This window comes from Varroa destructor, unplaced genomic scaffold (genome assembly GCF_002443255.2).
Source record: "Varroa destructor unplaced genomic scaffold, Vdes_3.0 BEIS01000002.1, whole genome shotgun sequence".
In the NCBI taxonomy this organism is placed as follows: domain Eukaryota; kingdom Metazoa; phylum Arthropoda; class Arachnida; order Mesostigmata; family Varroidae; genus Varroa; species Varroa destructor.
In genome coordinates this window covers 16,405,624-16,426,374 of record NW_019211455.1, presented here as the reverse complement: position 1 = coordinate 16,426,374, position 20,751 = coordinate 16,405,624, and the positions used below count along the sequence as shown (strand labels likewise).

The window sequence follows — 20,751 nt, the reverse complement described above, 5'->3', positions numbered from 1 at the left end:
CGCGCCGTGTATTGCCTGCCGCGGTTATGTATGTCCATAATGTCCATGTGGGTGCTGAATGTACACATGATAATCCTAGTGCTCACCGCGCGGATGATAATATCCACAGCCTCCGCCTCTTCCGTTCCCCTCATCTCCACTTCCGCCCTCTTGGCCGAGGCTCCCTACTGCCAGGGTAGCAACAAGAAGTGGGACTGTTCATGTCGCTGTCAGCATCGTTAAGAACCCCGACACACGTAGCGCGACTAGAGGCGATGAATTAGCTGATTCCGCCTTATTGCTTACGATTCGTGGTTTGCTCTTCGTAAAGTGGAATAATTGTAACTAAAGTTTTTGCTGTAGGAGACTTCCAATATTATGATAACACCAAAAATGCATTACTATGAATCTGGTATTATGTTGCTACATGGCAGTGGTGCTACCTTAGCACCGATCTCCTTATACAAACACTTTGCCGTTGAAAAAGGATGGAACGGAAGAACCAGTTATTTCTAAGCGCCTATCTTAAAATGCTGATCGGTTGTTGCTCTATCGTTGATACCTACATTAAACTGTGTAGGATAAAATTGCAGAATAACGATACATATATATACTCCCCCCACGCCCTGGTTGAAAGGTGTCTCCAACACCCAGCGCTTAATAACAATAAATAATCACAGTTCCGAAATGCGAAAACGTGGGGCTAGTAAATTAGCAGCCGCTCAATACTTCTTGACCTCGGCTCTATCTTTTTGTTTAAACAGCATGCTTGTGGTCGTATTCATACGGTCATGATCGATACCTGGACGATTGCGTTCGTTAGCTCTCTGATTGGCTGAGGTGATTTCCCACGGCAATGCGGACCCTAGACGTTGGTCAAAGATAGGCGTAGCACATCAGCGGCAGCAACTGTTACCTCGTACGTTACCGAAATAAGATAATGAGAAAAAGTAAGGGACACACATGGCAAACGACAAATTGGGCGTCTTAAAATACTTCAGAACAATAACAATGTAGACGACTGACTATAAAATAACTAGCACTAATTGCTTTGTGGTGAGCGAAGCTTAGCCGTTTCGAAGTAACGCTTATCGCTAGTTTGAATGTTAATATAAAAGGCCGAAATACACGGTCAACTCCGCACGAAGACCGATCCGTCGAGCACAATTGACACTTGTAATCCTCATAGATATCCTTGTCTGCCTTTTTTTTCGATAGGCAGTAGACAAAGTGACCTCTAGAGGCCGTCAAATATTTGCCTACCATCATAGTGATCCCTGGGCTGTCTGGTATATATATATATATATATATATATATCTTTTACCTGAAAAAAACTAGTTGAGCATACACATATTTAGGTTTTTGTGGATGTTTCTGGATCTGTTACAGGACTGTGTCTGTTCAAAATTTGTGTTGATACTTTTACGTGAATGAGCTCCAAATCATCATATAACAAGTACATAAATATAACATATCTATTCGCTCATAGAACTATGATTATTGCACTCCATACTTGCTGTTCAGGCTGGCTTCACTGCCGTTAAAGTTTAACGGGTAACGCACAACTGTGATCCAACGGACATTTCACTCCGATTCAATTTGTATGTATGCTATCATTTTCAAAGGTAAAGCCTTCTTTACTTAACTGCATCTTTGAATGAGATCTATGGTCGGACTATAAATCAGATGGTAAAATCTGGCTGCTTCTCTAAAAACGTATCCGTTTCATAGCAGTCTACACCCGGTAAAAATAACGAAAACGACCAGCACTTTGAGGCTATTCATATTGTTATTGCCATTATTTGGCAGGATACTTAAGCTAATAAAGGTCTTACTTGCTAATAACGATATATCTTTTTTTTTACTTTAATGGAAGTTCATTATACTTGAATTAGTTAAATTTTTCAAAAAGAACACTAACACATAACATGCCGGCTCTTTAGTGCCCCCCGCCTCCGTGTCGCATTTCGGACACTAATTAAAATTTAAGGAGCTTTAAAATATATTTCTGGAATTAAAGGGAACACTTATATAATACATGTTTAATAGAATGAACACTTAAAACATCTTTTCTTGTTTTTCTCTTAGGATATTTATATATATTTAGCTTGTGAGCATCGTCTTCCACTTCATATAGTAAGTAGTTACTCGTTTCTATAAGATAATTTTCGATAGGTCGCGTACACATCCTGTGTCTCTCCCGAATCCATCCTTGAATGCCGACCTTTTTCCTGTGATCATCGACCCGGTTATTAATGCATTATTTCAAGATTACCTATGATACACCGTTATGCACTAGCTTCGCTTTTTCAAACCTTATTAAAATGTTGCAAGAACCAATCACATTTCACTTCACAGATCCTTCTTGTCGCTTAAAAATAGCGCAGATGCCTTTGGCAAACACATGTTGAAATTCGGGTATGTTCCGCAAAAAGAAAGCGCAGACAGGAACCAGTTCAGTACATTGGATCATATATCCAATCTGCCACGCGCTTAGTGTCTATTCCATTCGACTATAATTCTTCGAAGCTTTAACAACTTTTCCTCAAAACTTTGTTTCTGTCCGTGCTTCATAGAATATGTGCGCCACATACAGTGGACGTTTGTTTTCAACCTGATCAAAACGGTCCATGCACATATATATAATGTGTAGTCCGTGCCAGTATTACTGAAGTGCCAACTCATCAATTCCTCTTGCGGACTTATGTAGCATGTTCCAGCTATTGTCCCTGCGTGACTCGTTGCTGACTACCAAACCAAAAAAGGTATCGATCGAAGGCCCCCTTTTAGAATCTACCCACAGCACGGGTTGCAGTACATCTGCTCTTCACAGACCCGAGCTCAGAGCATTCGAAGATGCGAATAGACCTACTCCACGCTTTTGTATTGCGTTTTGCGTGCCTATCTGATTCTGAAGTTAGGCAGGTTAGGTACACCTATTGCTCTAATTGTTTTTTCAAAGCGGAAAGGCTGCGCGAGACTTTTTCTGTATGTGTAAAATATGCCTTAGTAGATTACGAAGCACCTTATTTATGCTTTGAATCGATGAGCGGATAATTTTTCTGCTTCACTATCTCACATATAACTTCAACGTTCGTACTTGCTAGCAACGAGTACATAATTGAATAGCTTCCAATTGTACCTTAAGAGCGTTCGATGAGATGTACATAAAAAGATCTGTGCATCCGTCCCCTATCTGCTCCGACTTGGATGGAAGTTTATCTCGACAACTAGTCCCGAGTGACTAATTATAGTTAAGAAAATGAGAGATCTGAATAGATATTTAGGACAACAAAACAACGCTCTGTATGACAAGAACTGGCCCGGTGATAATGGTGACCAAACTTCGTCGAAGTAACAATTAATATTTTTCAGCGCGTTTTCCACAGCAAGCTAAATATCATGGGCCTAAACACAGTGCCGTTAAATCTAAAAAAAAAAAAACTACTTCCTATTTAAAACTATTTGTGTGGCAGCAGGACGCCACTGCGGGATCGGAATAAGAAATTATTTGCCGCTCTGCCATCAATGCCTTACCGTAACATTGCACTCCACAGTTAATAAGTATAATACATTGGTCAGAAATAGAAGTAATAATTACATTGGAGCTGTTCAATACAATGATAGCCATTATCAGTTGTCAACCCGTCACATAATCAATTACTCTTGTATGTAAATCAAATGTAAAGATCCTGGCTTTCATAAACTAAACTCGAATAAAAACAAACCATTTTTAACACGACCATATTGGCTTACTATCATGACTACAAAGCTGAACTAGCATAGGTATAATAAGATACTACTGCTAATGATTATTATTGAAGTTAGCAGTTATGGCTGACAAGCAATATATTTCACAAAGATTTTTCTAAACGGACAATAATATCATAGACAGGATACGGTTTTTACGTTAAAAAAAATTATCTCAATGTCAGGACGTCGTGCTTAACAGTATTATCGTACGACTGCTCCTGTTAGGTTTCCGCTCCTAAGTTTTAGCTTTTTTTTTTCTCATCAGTCAACTTAAGTATATATCTATTTCATGCAGTTATCAAGGGGCATTTCCTGCCTAACATTAGGCAGGATATATATCTGCTTCATATACCTGTTTCATATATATGGAACTACTACAGACGATCAATATTTCAGTGAGTGTGTATCTTGTTAGGATATTTTTTTGATCCACTGCACTTTTATGGCAGCATACTTTGACAGAAAGGGGCTTCATTTATATATTGCATGTTCTAAATGTAAATTCAACGTTTGATATCAGCATGTAGGAAAGTTGTGACAAGCTGTTACGAGTACCAGTTGCCAGGCGGGTAAAGAACGTTTAGACTTATTTCCCATATATCTCCCAGAGAATTCAAAACGGCCGGCTGTTTCGCTCCATAACGGTCAATCCATACCGAAATACCACTGCTGTAATCAGATGCGCCGAGCGTATCGCGCAGCATTCTAGCGAGGTAGCACATAGCGAGGTAAGCAGACTCTTTTCAAAGAATTAACCTTCCTCAAAGAATCCATCTGGATTATAGACGTACATTGATAACTTTGTTGATTCCACCGACACAACAAGCGGTGATAGCTATTTTCAATGTTTTTTTTTTTGTTGTTTTTACCACTCGAGGTAGGGCTCTAAACTATACATGCTTTAGATATTTTCAACGACGCCTAAACGGAAAGGAACAAAATTGTCAGACATTTATTGGCTAAAGTTCATTGGATTAATCGACACATGTTCCGTGAAATGATTACGCGATACGGTTCTCTCCTGTTTCGCTTATACATCTTATAGCATCGTGAACAGTTCGTCGTAATTTACCAAAGTTTTAATTTTTGTCCCATTATCAACCTTTACAACAATAATCATTATATACACAGACATTTGTTTAATAGAGCTGACATTATTGAGCGTATTGAAATATCGTAATGTATTTTGCGGCCATGAAAAGAAATGGCACTAGATACCTTCTTGCAACAAACCATCAAAAGTAGCTGAGATGGTCATCTCAGCTACTTTTGATGGTTGATTAAGCTTCACCATATTTCATGGAAGTACCAGCTACGGAGCCCAAGCCCTACAGTCATGAACTGAGCGCATTTCAAGTTTCAAGCAAGCTGGCCATTGTACGTGTGAGCCAAAATCACTGTATTAGCTCACACGAACAGTCACTAGATTTTTAGATTCAAGTCCAAGGTAGTACGAAAACATCTAATTAAGTCAACTTGCTCCGTATATAGTGATTACTTTATGAATTACGCGGACATCATAGAATTAGTTATTCATATTATTATTTAACAAATGCACTTATTGACCAGATTACCACACATTAAATATGTTCATTTTTTTAATTTTATAAACTCTCATAAAAGCTCCTATATGGCAACTACTTTTGTTTATGTTGCCAAAGTACGCAGCCAAACAAGTACGCTTGCTGGAATTGTTGTGACTTCATAAAAATTGCTTTAATTTTATCTTGAGTGAAACTTACCCCAATGTCCAATAATCTTTTTCGTCAAACTTCCTCTTAAGGCTAATAATATCCACTATCAGCAATTAGATACAGTTAATTGTTTTTACAAGGTGCTACTAGGGTACGAACTCCGTACACAGAACATGATATTGTCAGGGCTAGACTTAGTAGACTGTATTGCTATTGAGATGAATATAGACCTTTTAGATTTAGATAAATATTAAACATGAGTAGCTAGATCTATTTACAAGGTACGATTGTTATCAATTGTCAGCTATAATAAGTTAATTACAGTGAAAAGATTTCTCTGGTACTTAGTTACTTGCTGATTTTGTCCGAAAAAAACAAGGTAAAAAAAATTAGTTTCTTAGCGAATTTGCAGAGATCAATATAAAGATAACCAGTGCCTCTTCAAGAAGATTTACTAAAGTCTCTAAGTTATTATTCAGTACATTAATATATATATATATATATATAATGGTGGCTGTAGATGTATTTCGTGAAACAATCGAGTTAGCAGGCCGATCAGACAAATAAGAATAACCAACTATTGCGTACGTGCATAATTAGCTGCAATGACGATAAAGTAAATGACTAGCAATAAATGCACGGCGTTACCAAAAAACGCAGAAATTATGTGACACTGTCTAAATGGGGGAATGTAGCCTTTTGTAACATTATGAGGCTGACCATGTGGGGGAACTTTAGGTGTCAAACAAAAACCACTCTGTTAGGATACAGGTTTACTTTTCCGAAATAATTCCCGCATAGTTCTTTATACGTTTATTACAAATCGGCTGTATATTAGTGTAGCGCGAACGATGGCTACAAACAGTTTCTGTGACTTTCAATTAGAAATTATGGTTTCAATTGAGACTGTGTTTTCTTGATCTGAACTGCATTACAGAGTTACTATTTTTTTATTAATTAGATGTATTTCCATGCATTTAATTTGCATGGCTGAGTTTTTTGCACGAAAAAACGCGGTGAATATTTTGTATTCGAATTCAAGACAATAGCTACTAGTAAGTACTATAAAAGATACACAATGATTTTGTATTTGTTCGAATGTTCGATTCGCTCGACATTTAGGTATTGATTGAGGCATATGGCAGACAGACAGGTATGTCACACTAGATGTCATTATGATTTCACAAACGGCGGTAGAGGTAAATAATATCTTACCGTAATCAGTACTGAGTAACAAAAACATCTGGGAGCAAAATTTTGAGAACAAGAAATAGGTCATACATAGAACAGTAGATCGGACATGATGCCATCACTGGGATGACTATATCCTAGATGTTGCAAACAATCCTGAATTAAGAGTATCACTGAACAGAAGTGTGGTCATTTCCTTGTTTGCTATAGATGCTCGGAAATGCCTGCCAAGCCATTTCTCGACCAGCGGCTCGGTATTTGTTTAATATGGGTCGGACGTTTGTACGAACCACTTTTGCTTGGTTATCATTGCTATAATACCCTTCCTTTAGTCTCCAACGAACAAAGCTGTATTAATTTGCATTATTTTACGCGACTTGGCTTAGCTTGATAAAATTCGTATCTTGGAAAATTAAGTTCTATTAAAACTTATTCTAAGGATCCAAGTTGTGGGCGGTAGTAGACAATACAACCTAGATGAATATATTTGAATAGCATATCTCGGTACCAAGTTTGTTTCTTTACCATGCCAGCCGCTTACGAACGGTTGTAGGGGTTTTGTGACGGAATATATGCACTTCGAAAAAATTACAAAAAGCATATTAACCAAAACATCTCAACGAAACAGTAGACTGACTTATTGAAGCGACAACGGACTGGGTTTGTACCTGAGTAAGAGTTTAGATTAACCAAGGCTCCTACGATACACTGGCGTCGTGTTGACTTAGGCTTGCCTATGTAAAGCAAAATCAATTTTGGTTGATACTGAACATTTTGATGTCGAGGTCAGTTTTTGTTTCAGTTTTTAGGATATATAAAGAGTGGTAACGGACGAATTTACTGAAGGACGTCACTGTTTACAATTTACAAGACGTCATTAGGATGGAGCAATGAGTTATTTTATAGCAGTAATATCACTAAGATATTTTAATGGAAGATCGATATCATTCTGGCCAAGTAAAGAGGCTCTGCAATTGGATGAGGCTGGGATTGGATGTAACCAACAATTGGAACAGAGTAATAGAATGTCAACGATTCAGTATTTCAGCCATCACAAACAGAGAATTCTGAACTATCATTACTAGAAATTGTCTATTTAAATGTGTATTTTTTTGTCGGAACGATGCTCCACTAATTTTGAGTAAAAAACAATTTATGAGGTATAAGACGAATGATAATATAAAGAAACCTGTATGGTACTTTGACTCATATATATGATAGTAGAGATTTTACTCGAATTTGGCCGCTTCTGAACCAAATGTAATTTTGCGACATGGCTCACAAATATGACTATTCTACTTATCGATTCAAGGTAAGTTAATAGTTTTTTTCTAGATGAATATCTCGATTTAATCTAGGCTATCTATGCCATGTATTTTGGATGTGGATGGGCATCAAGGCCTTATTGGAAGAGAGAGATTACTATTTTATATGTGATACGGCTGAGTTAAACGCAAACCCTGCGATATTAAGTGAGAAAAAGAGCTCTCGAATCATTGAATCTGTCGATCGAGGCATTTACTTAGTTAGTTTTTTTAGACAGCTAGAATTGTCTACTAAGCAGTTGGCCCTGGTAGGTCTTCGAGAGATCATTAACCTGATAAGTCGTCGAACGAAGAGCGCTTTTAGAACGATGCGCTGTTTATACTGGACCCGGTGGTACGGACAATACGTTACTTAGGTGGTTGTATGAATCTTAAAGCTGGTGTCTTGTTTTCTTTCTATCGTTAAGCTATCGGACATCAATCTGAATTTACTCTCGACTATCAAAGCACTTATTACACAAGATGATAGGATATAAATGTACTACAATATATTCAGAAAATAAAGCACTTTGATAGAATAGTTGACAAAGTTTAGTTTAGCAGCTTTAATTTAATTAGTTTTCCGCCTGGTCTTCCTCTGACCTATATTTATACTGCAATGTTAGGAAACAGTAAAAAATTTAAATAAAATCAGTATATTATTATTGACATTAGGTGGCAATATAGAATGTATCAGCTTTGCAATTTTGTAAGATTTGTTTCAACCTCATCTACTTTCAGCATTCTTAATAGAGCACAATTAATTGACCTTTTTTTTTTACCATAAAACTTTCCTTTTGAAGTACTTTACAAAGTTGTGCTCAAGTAAAATATGCGTAATATCTTTTTTTTTTTTTTTTTTTTAATAGTACACACAAATGACTTGAACATATTAGAGTAGCTGTTTTGAAAAGATGATTTTCAAATCACAGAAGACTCAATATTGAGGTTATTAAGATTGTTGTTCTTCATAGTATCATAGCTAACTATCTCTTCTGCGTTTCCAGCTTTATTATTATCTCATCCTAATTATACGATCTCTACATGGTAGGGCATGCCTCTGATTTTCACATATTACCAGGATGTAGATGAGAGTATGAAATTTTTTCATGGGGATTGAAAAGTTACTGTCTGAAAAAGCTTCGTCTACAGCGTTACTGCTGCAGTTATAAAATGGTTCAAAATAACGAACAAAGTCGGCTTCCTGAACAACACGACCCTAGGTAACAGACAGGCCGCCCCACCCGACTGCACTCTTTGAATTAAATGAAAAGATCATGAAGTTTACGACATACGGATTGCAGATGGCCCGATAAAAAGCGAGAAGCCAATGGATATGGTAGAAAGATACAGACTGCGCATTTGATGACACGCGTTCATTCAAAAATAGTACATTTGAACAAGATAAAGGGTAGAGCAAAGAACGCCAACGAACTGATATATACTCACAGAACGTTGTACATTATTTGTAACTGATATACATGATAGAGAACAATTTAAGAATACTTATAGTGTTTTGTACTTACAGGGTAGGCAGACGCTATACTATTAGCTACAGTGTGCGGTTAGTACCCTCACATGATTCATCAGCGACTTTTTCGTATGTAGAGAAGGTCATTCTACGAACCGTTCGGTTGTTAGGTTGTTATAAGGCCCTGAATTTAGTCTCTTGCTATATCTACCCCAATCCAATAGTCACTGTTTTTCATGAATGAAACTCTTTTGGAGCAAAGTTACTAGACATGTTTTTTACAGAGTTAACGGTTTTTCTCTACTGGCTCTGTGTCCCCCATTGTAGCACAAAAACCTTTGTGGCTGGGTAAATTATACACCTGTTAGTTACAATGTTATACTCTGCAATAATCTATGAGAATTTATGTTATCCTTTGAAAAATTCAATTTTGCGCTTCGTTAAAGTTCTGTTATACTTGCGCCAGTAAAAGACGTGGAGAATATTTCGTACATTTAATCAAGGGACACGCTTTACATAAGGATAAAGTGCTCTCAAATCCTAAGTACTGACGTCAGCCCCGAATCGTTATTAGCTCATTGTTAAGGTGTTTATCATCGGTGGCGTCCCACAAAGCGCCACATGGAACGTAGCGATGATCGCTTGAAATCATGACGCACGACAAAAGACATATTGCCAGCCAGGCATCTCGACGGGATGAGCTACGTTCCGTAATGTGTGTTATACAAATTATATGCGATGGTATTTTGTGATATGGTCACAAATAATTTTCTCCGTGCTTACCTATGGCCGAGTTGCTTAGTACACGCCAATGGAGCCAACGTGAGTAGGATAGATAGTAACAGCTGTCGTGCTGCTAAACGAAACCACGATATAGCCATCTAGATATTTCCCACCATTCTGTAGAAAGGGATCAATCCGACGAAATCCGTTGTGCAAACGTTGGATGCTTGTAGACGTTGCTCAGCAAGTGTGGGCATAGAATATAGTGAACAATCAAAGGAGTGTCGAATCCGCGCGGGCCTGGCATCCTGCTAAAAGGTAATACAGTATTGTCTGTAGAAAGATGTTGTTTATCAACCTAATCTATTTTTTAATCGTTACCAATATGACTATGTTCCGAGGCCCCATCACTGTCAGTTGAATGCTTATTTTGTGAAGTAAAATAGAATCAGTAAACTATCTCTTCCGTCAGCTCTGACCCAACGTCACATAGGTTATGCACAGATTATAGAAGATGATCTCACTGAGCTGCAAATATTATGGCTGACACCGCCGTTATCTGTAAATTAACCGTAGGTTTACTCAAGCTCAAGTAGACAAACCCGGGATTACAAATTTTAATCTAACTCTCGAAATCAATTTTGAAAATTTTTGTAACCTCGCATAGCGTTTACGTTGAAATAGCAATAAAACTGCGTTAACGGGATATAAGCCTTAGAATAAAACGATGGACTTACTGACCACATCCTAGAACAGGCTCCTTTAAATCTAGTTCTATATGCCTTAAAACAAAGATTTGGGGAAATTCTATTGGAACACGCTACATACGATGAGCAAATCTGACTATCTGTACAAATTTAGAGGCAGAGCTAAATTGCATATTTCACTTGCTTTGAATATTTACCTGGTGACCTTTCAGACCAAAATGAAGCTTCACCTTACGTTGTTCTTTGCAACGCTTGTTGTGTCTGGTAAGAAGTTACCGCGTATCTACTTTCCGTATTTTCCTGCTGTTAGTAAACCATTCTCAAAAATGTTTTAGTACACTACAGGTGGTGCGCCGCCCTAAAAATACCTGCTATTCAACCCAATGTGCTGAAGACACAAGTTTCGCTTGCTTTGAACGTACTCTGATAGCCTCCTAAATAGAATATCTATTCCAGCTCTAATTATGCGTACATAAGAGCATCCTTGCAAGCCGTATACCTAACAATAACATGATATTAAGAAAGTAGCTTCGTCTGTTTTCTTGTAGCTCTATCGCTCGCGACCCATTCGTCTACCGTAACCTATACAGAGGTTAATTACGCGAAGGAAAAGCTCAACACTACCTCAGGCGGTGTTCTACGCAACTCGACAACGAAGAGTGAGAACCCGCTAGACTTTACGGTCACATCAAGACACCCTTCTACCACGGCGCGTAAGTTAAATAAAAAGCGCATTTTTCTCAGTAGTCATTTCGTTACTTTTGGTCATACAGACTTTACATTTGGTTATTTTGTTTCGCCATCATCGTCATTAAGCAGCACGACGCTGATATATGGCTGTTAATTAAGTGGAAGAGCGTCGACAATCTAGAAATGAGATTGTAGAGACGCAATCATTGATACATCTTGTGCGTAGCCGAACCCTATAAAACGAGTATATGTATATATACATACTTATATAGAACCGCTTAAGAAGCGTCTATAGCGCTGTTCGTCCAAACATTGCAGCACGGCTGATTGTAAACATGTATGCGAAACTACTTGGGTCATTTCTTCCAAAGCCTGCTTTGAAGGCTTCCCATAAACCCGATGCTGTTTCTACGTGCACGACACCGACGCATATACTTGGAGAGAACTCATAAACGGTTCACTTCGTTTTTCATCTCTGTTCCTCACGGAAAAATGAGTCGAAGTTTCGTCACGTTAAAAACATGTACACTACCGGACTCGGCTTTCAACCTTATAAATGACTATACTACAGGTTTCGTTCTACATTGTTGTAATACTATTAGCGCACTTATGCGATCATTGCATAATTATTATGGCAATCTTATATGGGTAATATTTCAAAACTGGGGTACAGTTGCACTTCAGACAAGTCCGCACAAGTTATACTGCCATCCGACCACCGCGTATGTTCAACGTAATCCAAATCAACGGTTTGCAGTTTACTAGTACACTGTTTATCTGAATAGGCGCCTTTTTATCTGTTATAGGCGTCCAGCGTCAGGATCAACGAGGCATGCGGGTCCGCTTATAGGTACGTTTCGGATTTTACAGCCTACAACTTATCGTTTGTTTTTTTATAATAAACCTTACCTATATCTGAGTAAGTACACTTACTTAAGACACAATCGAATCGCTTATTCTGACCCCCAATAGCCACTTTAAAAGTAGGCCATGTTCATATTCTTCATGTGATATATTCAATTGACTTTTTACCAAGTATCTCTTCTATTCCTTTTTCTTAGTCGACCTTACAGATATATTATACTAATGCAGCTTATTTAACCATATCAACGAATCATTGAGTCCACTATTTCAGCATATTTTTCGCTGCTTTCATAATATAGTAGCACCGCATTGACCGGAACCTGGCAAGTTGTTTGCGCCACTAAATGCACACTTAATTTTCTTGGCTCCAAGCTAATTGCATTTTCTATCAATGGCAAAAAACATTCTCAAAATATATGAGGCTTATAGGCGAAACTAGATATCAATGATGCTTGCTTATTGATGATACGGCCTAAGTACATAATACGCGCCTATATCCGATACACGCGTGTCACAAGGCCACTTGTGCTGCTATGCCGAATAGTTATGAAATAACTAGGTTTACGAGCGATCATTTTCGTGTTAATATCTAGGCTCGATCAGAAACGCCGCAGCGTTTTGACCTCGACTCGTAGACTAACACGGTCTGTACTATGGAGGTCAAGCGTAGAACGACAGCTAAGAACACAGTGATACGATCGCCATTGACACGCGCGCAAACCTGCATCTAATGATACATTTTTTCCCATAAACTCGTATAGATCGATTGCGCAACTTATCAAGCAAATATGGCGGAGATCTAAAAAGTCAGATGTGACGTGAGTTGGGCGGTAAAGCTGAGGGAGGCCAATGATTTTCACTTTTCAGGCTCCGCAGCGCGCAAGTTACTGGCACTCCGCTAGCGCGATCAAGCCGACATTCCTCTGCAACACCACAATGATCACGAGCGTGCAGAAAAAGATTGCAAATAAATTATATCGTTAAAGATGTGTCCTTTTTTTGCGTAGAGGTACATTAAGTGAGGATCACACCTATTCATATTTGTCTTTATTTCGAATCCTTATAGGGCTGCATTACAATTTTATTAAACTTATTAGTTTATTATTATTAAAGAGAAACGATTACAGAAGAGGACTATGTGACTATAAATATATACGCTCTATATAAATCTATACCCTGCATACGGACAAAACACACTTTTTAAAATTAGCTATTGAAAATCCTTTGAATATACAAGATGATTACAAAATCAACTTTTTCGGATGATGATACAGACAACCATGCGATTAGGCATGTGTTTTATTAGAGCCTGAATTGTCGTCAGCTCGATAAAAACACTAGTTTCTGCTAAAAACACAGTTTGGCCATATAGGGTATAGAAATTAGTTGATTTGTTTTATCTAGGCTGGAAGAGCCACATCAGAATTCTCAATGCGCCGTATTGACATCGAACTAATTCATTATTAATTTCTGCTGTATAAAACAATTAAATTACTACGGTCAGTTATAGAAAATAACTAACAGTAGTTATTAATAACTAATGTATTTAATAACGAACTGTGGATAATAAGCTGTAACCTAACTTGCTAACTTCGACGAGCTAAATATGAACCGGCAAATGTCAGGCTATTTGTACTAATCAAATATAGTACAGGAATATGGTAATAGGAAAAAAATGTAGCAGCATCATATCCAGTCCTAATTGGACCTAAGTCCTTTTTTGCCAGCGAGCCATAAGATATAACGCTTGAGAAGTAATTTCTCTTGCAAGCAAATGGAATCCACTTCCGACTTCTTTGAGTGCACAAGCGAAATCAGTGATACGTAACGGTGGTTATACGAAAAAATATTAGGCCCTAATAGGACAAACGGTCGTTTGTCAAGCCTATTCGCCTTAAAGCTCAGGCTTTTGCCACATGCTTTCATCTACCTGCAGATGTTTCTTCGTATCTGGCGTGAACCGGTATCGCACTCCAGTTGTCCAGACGGACCAAGGTTGATCTCTGCTACGTGTAAAGATATTATTTATCTGGTGAAGCAGCTAATAGGAAGTGCTTCCATCTACAGAGATGGTTACAATCGAAAATTTCTATCCATTGGAGGCAGTCACGGCCGAGACCTCACGTAACAGATTCTTGCACAATCATTCAGCATATTTCGAAGATCGATCTTTAATTCGACCGCTAAAAAATGTCCAATAGGCACACCGAGAAATGCATACGTTTCAAGTTAAGCGTGTACAAATATATAAGTACGCTAGCGTGATGATTATGTGTCGGTTCTCACCTTTAGCATAAGGTACGTGAAATTCGTGACTAACATATAGGATTAGAGAAATAAACTTATGCATATGCAAACTGGGTTAATATTCAATCAAATGTTATCGGGAACCAAGTCCCGAGATCTACTCTATCCTATCTTAAGGCAAGTAAAGTTAATTGATATACAGTATGAACATGTTAGAGTTTAGTATATTCATTCAATGTAATGCATTTACACCGGAAAGCATGATTTATAGGAATTTCGTTCGCGATAATACGCGACATACAACAAAAGTGAAGAAGTTGGACATGTCATAGGCATATCTCAGTATTTTTAAAAACAAAAATTCCTAAGAAAAGTAGAAATGGTAATGTAAAACGGGCGAATTTGTTTATTGACTATCTAATTCCGCTAGAAACTGCTTTTCTTTTGCTCCGTTCCATCCTCTCCACACACTTCTAAAATGTAGTTAACGAGCTTCATTTACATCCGATAACTTGACCCAGAAATTATAAATGCAAATTAGTTGCTTATCTTGCTTAGCATTACGACCATAATTTTTAGGTAAATTACCTACACTTTAGTAAAGTTATACTCGTCTTCTGTAAGAACTCTTCTGAGAAGTGCGTGCAACGTACGTAAAAGGTGCTTGCTGAGGTGCTTTGAAAAGAAGTTAATATGTTCCAAGCCAAATGAGAACAACTATGTAAATAAAGAGTAAACCTGATCTAATACTGGGTTACATCGTGAAATGGTTGATCGACTGGTGCCGATAGATCGCACGACTTTCACAAATGCGATACCAGCACCGCACGGTATTTACATGATTTTGCTGTGCACACTGGAACTGGGTTCACGTCATGTCAATAAATGCCCTGCGGGAGGCAGTGATACGGCCGGTCAATGTGTAAATTGTTTGTAAAAAAGCTGGGTTGTCGCAATCAAGCTAGTTTATGATATAACCTGGTAATAGAGTCACGCTGACTGTCGGACATCTCGAGAGAAGGCCTTGAACGTTCTCATCGTTAAATCTACCTGAAACAATTGAAGGGCCATTACTAGCGGCAGAGCAGCTCACTTGTCTATAATGTAACCTTATGTAGTGATAATTGTCGAAATTCGACTTCCCCTGATAATAGCTATCAGTTTCAACACTTTGTTAATAAATGCAAACAACCGACCTCTCCTAATGAATTAATTCTTGTCAGTCAGAGTCATTTATCGTCAAAAAATTTTTATTAATATGACCCAATAAGGAGGACAAGCTATTCAAATCCTTTTGTTAAAATAGTTGAAGTTTTCGGTACGCCAATATGCAATACATGAGTCGGTTAAATGCTTGTTATCGCTGCGGACCCCTAACATAATCGCGGAAAATAGAAGCGGCATGGTCTGAGTGAGATTCTATTCCATGTCTGAGAGAGAGACTATTCCATGCCTCGCAGCTGGTCCTGGTTCAAATTTCAACTATAACCATCGAATGTGATCAAATCACAATACGTGTCTGTGGTTTTTCTCAATGTCCTTCGCTCAATTGGCAACGATACTACAGTACCCCGTAGCAACTAATCTAGTCGAACACTCCCTTCCTTGATGAAACATATGAATTTCAAATGCTAAATGCATAAACTCCTATGGCCATACCTCCAGATCCATAAATAATCTCTATTTCAATTAACCCGGATAGTCATAGTCACAAGGCTCGTGTACTATGGCGGACAGGGTAAAATGTACCTAGTTTGAGGTATATAAAGCGTGTAAAATTTAAATTTTTACAGTCAAATAATTCACTCACTCAATTTTCCCTACGAATTACATTTGATCGATTCGTTGCGTTCGTATTCGGAAAAACAATTCAGCAGTTGACGCTACAATGGCGCATCGAGTAATAACCGATGCAAAAGATAGCTCAAAGAAGCGAGGTTCAGGTGACCTGAGGTAACCGACGCCGTTGGTGACGCGGTCGAGTTTGCTACAGCAATGTCTAGCGTATTTGATTATGACTAGCACACGTGAGAACCACAAGGGGTTTGTATAACAACTAGCAGTCTTTTTGCGGCAAATGCTGCACACGAGATTGAGTAAAAAGTTTTACTTGTTAACACGATAAAGGATCGAAGGTTATATTAAATTATTCACGTAAGACCAACCTGTGAAAGGTCAACTCTGTAAAAGACCTACCTGGTTAGCTACCATAATCATGGAACATGGGTGTGCTACGTGAAGAATTCTGAATTGGCTGATCGCAGGTGATACAATCGAACTAAATATGAAAATCGTGCCCCATTGGATCATGCATATTGGTTTACACATTCTACATAGTACGTATCAGTTTTGAAAGGCACTTATTTTTATAATTTTAGCAGTAATGGCGTCCAATAAGAATCTAATTGACTAAATACGATAAAAAATAAATATAATTAAATATATATTCAGATTTTGTTAGATAAGTATTTATACTTGTTTTTATAATTTTAAAGGCTTTTTTTATGACTGACTATATCTATGGTTAGATTTTACATAAAAGGCCAAATCTCGTAATAATGTCGTAAAACAGCAGTATTTCGCATACTGGACAGCTATAACGGTGCACCCCTAGAAAATATTTTCCTCATATGTATATATATTACGAAGTATAATACTCTGTTACATTTCTTATAAAGGTAACGTAGGTTTGCCTGTTAGTTCGAAAATAAAGTTAATTCGGTTTTTGACATTTATTATTAATATAAATAAAGTGTCAATGCTGATGTGAGATGTGTAGTACCATTTCTTTTCGATTTTTCTTTTTTGGAAAAATACGCTAAACGTTTGTGTTTGTTTTTTTTTTTGACATAACTGATAGATAGCGACCACTCGACCGAAATAAAGTATTAGGCCGGAAGGAAAGTCACCACATATACCTAGAAAGACTTCATTCTCCCGCCTCCTTTCATTTGTTGCTCATATCTGATATATCCTTCGATTTACCATATTCCCGTTCTATCATTACGCTGTAACGGTATCGTGCTGCGAGTGCTATTTCAGCCTTAAAGAATTTCTTAAAAATGAACCTTATAGATAGAAAAAAGTGCATTTTCGAAACCTTCTGTGCTATGAACTTTGTCAAGGCCAAAGGAGCTCCGGAAATTTGCCTTGTGTACGGTATCGACGCTGTCATTGAAAGGACTGCTCAAGCGTAGTTTGCCGACTTTGAATAGATAGCCAAGACAGAGAGGGTGCCTCACATTGGCCGACTGTCGGAGTTCGATGACGATCATTCGAGGGCACTTTTGAACGAAGACGGCCGATAAATAACTCGGGAAGTAGCCGAAAAGAGGGGCTGCAGCCATACCACAGTCGTAAACCACCTCAAGTCCTTTAGGTTTACACAAAAACTACCAGCTGGAGTACCTTATTAACTCCGTAAGAGAAAACGAGACATTACGGCTGAACGCTGATCTTAACATTTGACCCAGTACCAAGGGTCACCCGGCCCTTTATTGTTCTGTAAGGTTTTCAATGTTATTCCGATTATTGTTGTTGTGTTTGCTGCTGACGGCGCCACCTAATCTCACATAGGGTAGCTATAGAGTGGTGTTGTGATTCTTCATATAAGATCTATATGACTTTTTGTTTAAGCAAGTATTACACCCGTACATTTGGACTATCAAAGAGTTTACTGTCACGGCATCTCGGATTGTCATTGATTCGATCACGCACTTGGAGGCCGACAGCTCCAGTCAAGGACGTCCTTGATACTGGAAGATCCGCTGCGATCAATTTACCGATCTTCCACCTTTTAGGTGGTTGAAGATTGCCTTACATTTTCATTGGTGACAAGAATGCTTAAGTAAGCGTTGAAAAACACGCATGCATTCATGCATTACATTTTTTTATCAACACCGATATGTTTCTTTGTGTATTGCTTTATTGTAGCAGCAAAGCCTACTCTGGCTAGAGACCTAGTCCGGCTACTAAAGTGTTGAAGAAAAAGAAAGTAAAGTTCTAAATACCCCATACTGCCGCATCGATTGTGGTTCATTCGACTACAGTTGCCTTTCTCTATCTATGTTTTGTGCGCAGTCATCTTTCACGCTCTTGTTTGCTGAGTCCACTGTGCCCCCACCAAATCATTGCCTCAAAATTAACGGAATTTACGAATTTCGTTTCATGGATAGCGACTGTCCATGGTCTATCGGGGGCTCTGATCGTAATTATTGCGCTCCACTTTTTCTTTTTTTGTGTCACCTAATCCAAATTAAACTAACGAGTGCACACACACAGTTAACCCTCTGTAGTTATTCGGCCGAACTCAGTAAGTTACCTCTATGCAGCCATTATAATTTCGAATAAGAAATTGAAATACAATTGTGTACAGGTCGCAGGAGTTCGGTCAATTTGCTCTTCTTCTTCTTCTTATTATTTTTTTTTTATCATAACATCAGTTTAATTCGTGTTCCATTATTTAACCAGCCGTACTATCTAACAACTCACTTGACAAACTATTCCTTCATCAACAAAAAGAAACAACAAATTACCTTCAACTGAGTGACCCTATGACAGCTAAACACCCAGGTATACGGACATTACGTTCTACTATCAATAAATAGCTATTTGAACTCGAAGAACTCACGATGATACAGTGTACAAAGTTTTGCCTCGGCTGACCAGATTGCGCTTGCAATGTAATGCAGAGCCTATATTCAATGTACATATACCTATACATCTGATAATACATAGTGCTAACAATTTACATTTCCAAAGCCAAAATTACGATAAATTAAACTTTTTATGTTTGCAAAAATTAACTATTTTTGATTCAACACCATAAATATCGCTGCAATGCGGCCAAAGTGATGAGTACGGCTTCCTCGGTGCGAATCGTTCGGCTTCCTTGGGCGGGACACGTGTTTAAGTATCTGCAGAAATATATACATTAAGTAATTATCACATTACATATATCTGACCATAATATTTCGGTTCATATATAAAACTAAATTCAATGACATATATCCCATTTGCCCTGCTAGGCCGGCTCTTATTTACACAAACTTCACCCATGTAAAAATATATGAAACAGGCCAAAAAAGGAATAAGAGCCGACAAACTCTCCTCGAACATTTCGGTTAGAAGCGACCAAGCTAGCATACCTTTTGCAGTTTCTTCGATTTATTTTTAATACTGTATTTTTAGAGATGGCCACACACTTCTATGGAATGAAGATCTGAGACCTTTTCCGGTCTCAACTAGTCTCTAAGTTTTGACCGAAAAATCCTTTCTCCAGGAGTGTTTTTAAAGGTATTTAGCTCTACTACCTCGAAATAAATTCGCCATAGGGTTTCCGCTATGGTTGCATTCAGTAGCTCATGGGCGTTCAAAGTGCAAAAAACTAGTCATGGAGAAGTCATCCTCGTATTCAAGCACCTATATACGCTCTATTAGCTTTTAAAAGCCAAATAAGCTGAACTAGTTGGACTAGAATGATGGCTTTATGTGCGCTAGGGGTACTTTTCCTTATTTTTCCCACGCTTGTTCCAGTGCTCTGACAGCTTCTAAACAGCTGTATACCTACTATTTGCATTCCCATTTATAATTTCCATACCTATGGCTCCTGAAAATAAATCGACAGTGGAATATGCTCGCCCAACAGTCACTTCAGTTGGAAAGCTCGAAATGGACTTAGATCAGAAGAATAAGCGACTTGAGGATAATATTTGATATTTTTTTGCTTGAATAAGGAAGTAATGGAGGTATGAAGTCCATGAGGCTTTTAATGGACTTGAGACAGTACTTTGCATTCATTGTTTCATTCTTGGTAAGTATCTCATAGTAGCAGACGCATTCGATGTCCATTGCAAGCATGTACCAACATCCTTTGTTAATTTGAGTTCCGCAATAGTTGCGCATACAATATATTATGCGTATTTTCAATCAGCCAACAGACGATTCACAAAGAACCTATTTTCTTACTCAGCTTTTGCAATTTCAGACTTTCGGTTACAATTCAGTAAAATGTTACACGTGAAATACCAATTTTGGTTAACAGTTTGATACATATCTTAGGCCCCAGGCTCTGTTCTCGTGAAATGCTTCCACGGCTGCGGCAGTAAGATCTTGTCCACCTTATTATT

At 38.1% G+C, this 20,751-nt stretch overlaps 2 protein-coding genes and 1 long non-coding RNA gene across 8 annotated transcripts in view; 2 read left to right on the top strand and 1 right to left on the bottom strand.

Annotated features, from left to right (window-relative positions):
- Positions 1 to 9,613: 9,613 nt before the first annotated feature.
- On the top strand, positions 9,614 to 13,361 carry LOC111244405 (uncharacterized). 4 transcript variants are annotated; one of them, XR_015320538.1, is made up of 6 exons: positions 9,643 to 10,214; positions 11,035 to 11,086; positions 11,371 to 11,535; positions 11,831 to 12,083; positions 12,319 to 12,362; positions 13,244 to 13,361. XR_015320538.1 is itself a non-coding variant. In XM_086979467.1 (5 exons), exons 1-4 carry the CDS (start codon positions 10,131 to 10,133, stop codon positions 12,360 to 12,362), a joined length of 345 nt encoding a protein of 114 aa, XP_086835593.1. In that variant the 5' UTR covers positions 9,969 to 10,130; the 3' UTR covers positions 13,244 to 13,361. The 4 variants fall into 4 exon arrangements, 1 of the variants encoding a protein (XP_086835593.1); XR_015320539.1 differs by lacking the exon at positions 9,643 to 10,214 and adding an exon at positions 10,221 to 10,433; XR_015320540.1 differs by lacking the exon at positions 11,035 to 11,086 and having other exon boundaries at positions 9,614 to 10,214.
- Positions 13,362 to 16,440: 3,079 nt separating this feature from the next.
- Positions 16,441 to 20,751, top strand: part of LOC147757444 (uncharacterized) — a 14,563-nt gene continuing 10,252 nt past the window's right edge. Inside the window, exon 1 of the long non-coding RNA XR_015320541.1 lies at positions 16,441 to 16,959. This is a non-coding gene — a long non-coding RNA (uncharacterized LOC147757444). The remainder of the gene's footprint in view (positions 16,960 to 20,751) is intronic.
- Positions 18,062 to 20,751, bottom strand: part of LOC111244356 (28S rRNA (uridine-N(3))-methyltransferase) — a 7,872-nt gene continuing 5,182 nt past the window's right edge. For all 3 annotated transcript variants that reach the window (XM_086979466.1, XM_022791368.2, XM_022791367.2), the window contains exon 8: positions 18,062 to 19,539. In XM_086979466.1, coding sequence (XP_086835592.1) covers positions 19,440 to 19,539 — 100 coding nt within the window. In that variant the 3' untranslated portion in view covers positions 18,062 to 19,439. The remainder of the gene's footprint in view (positions 19,540 to 20,751) is intronic.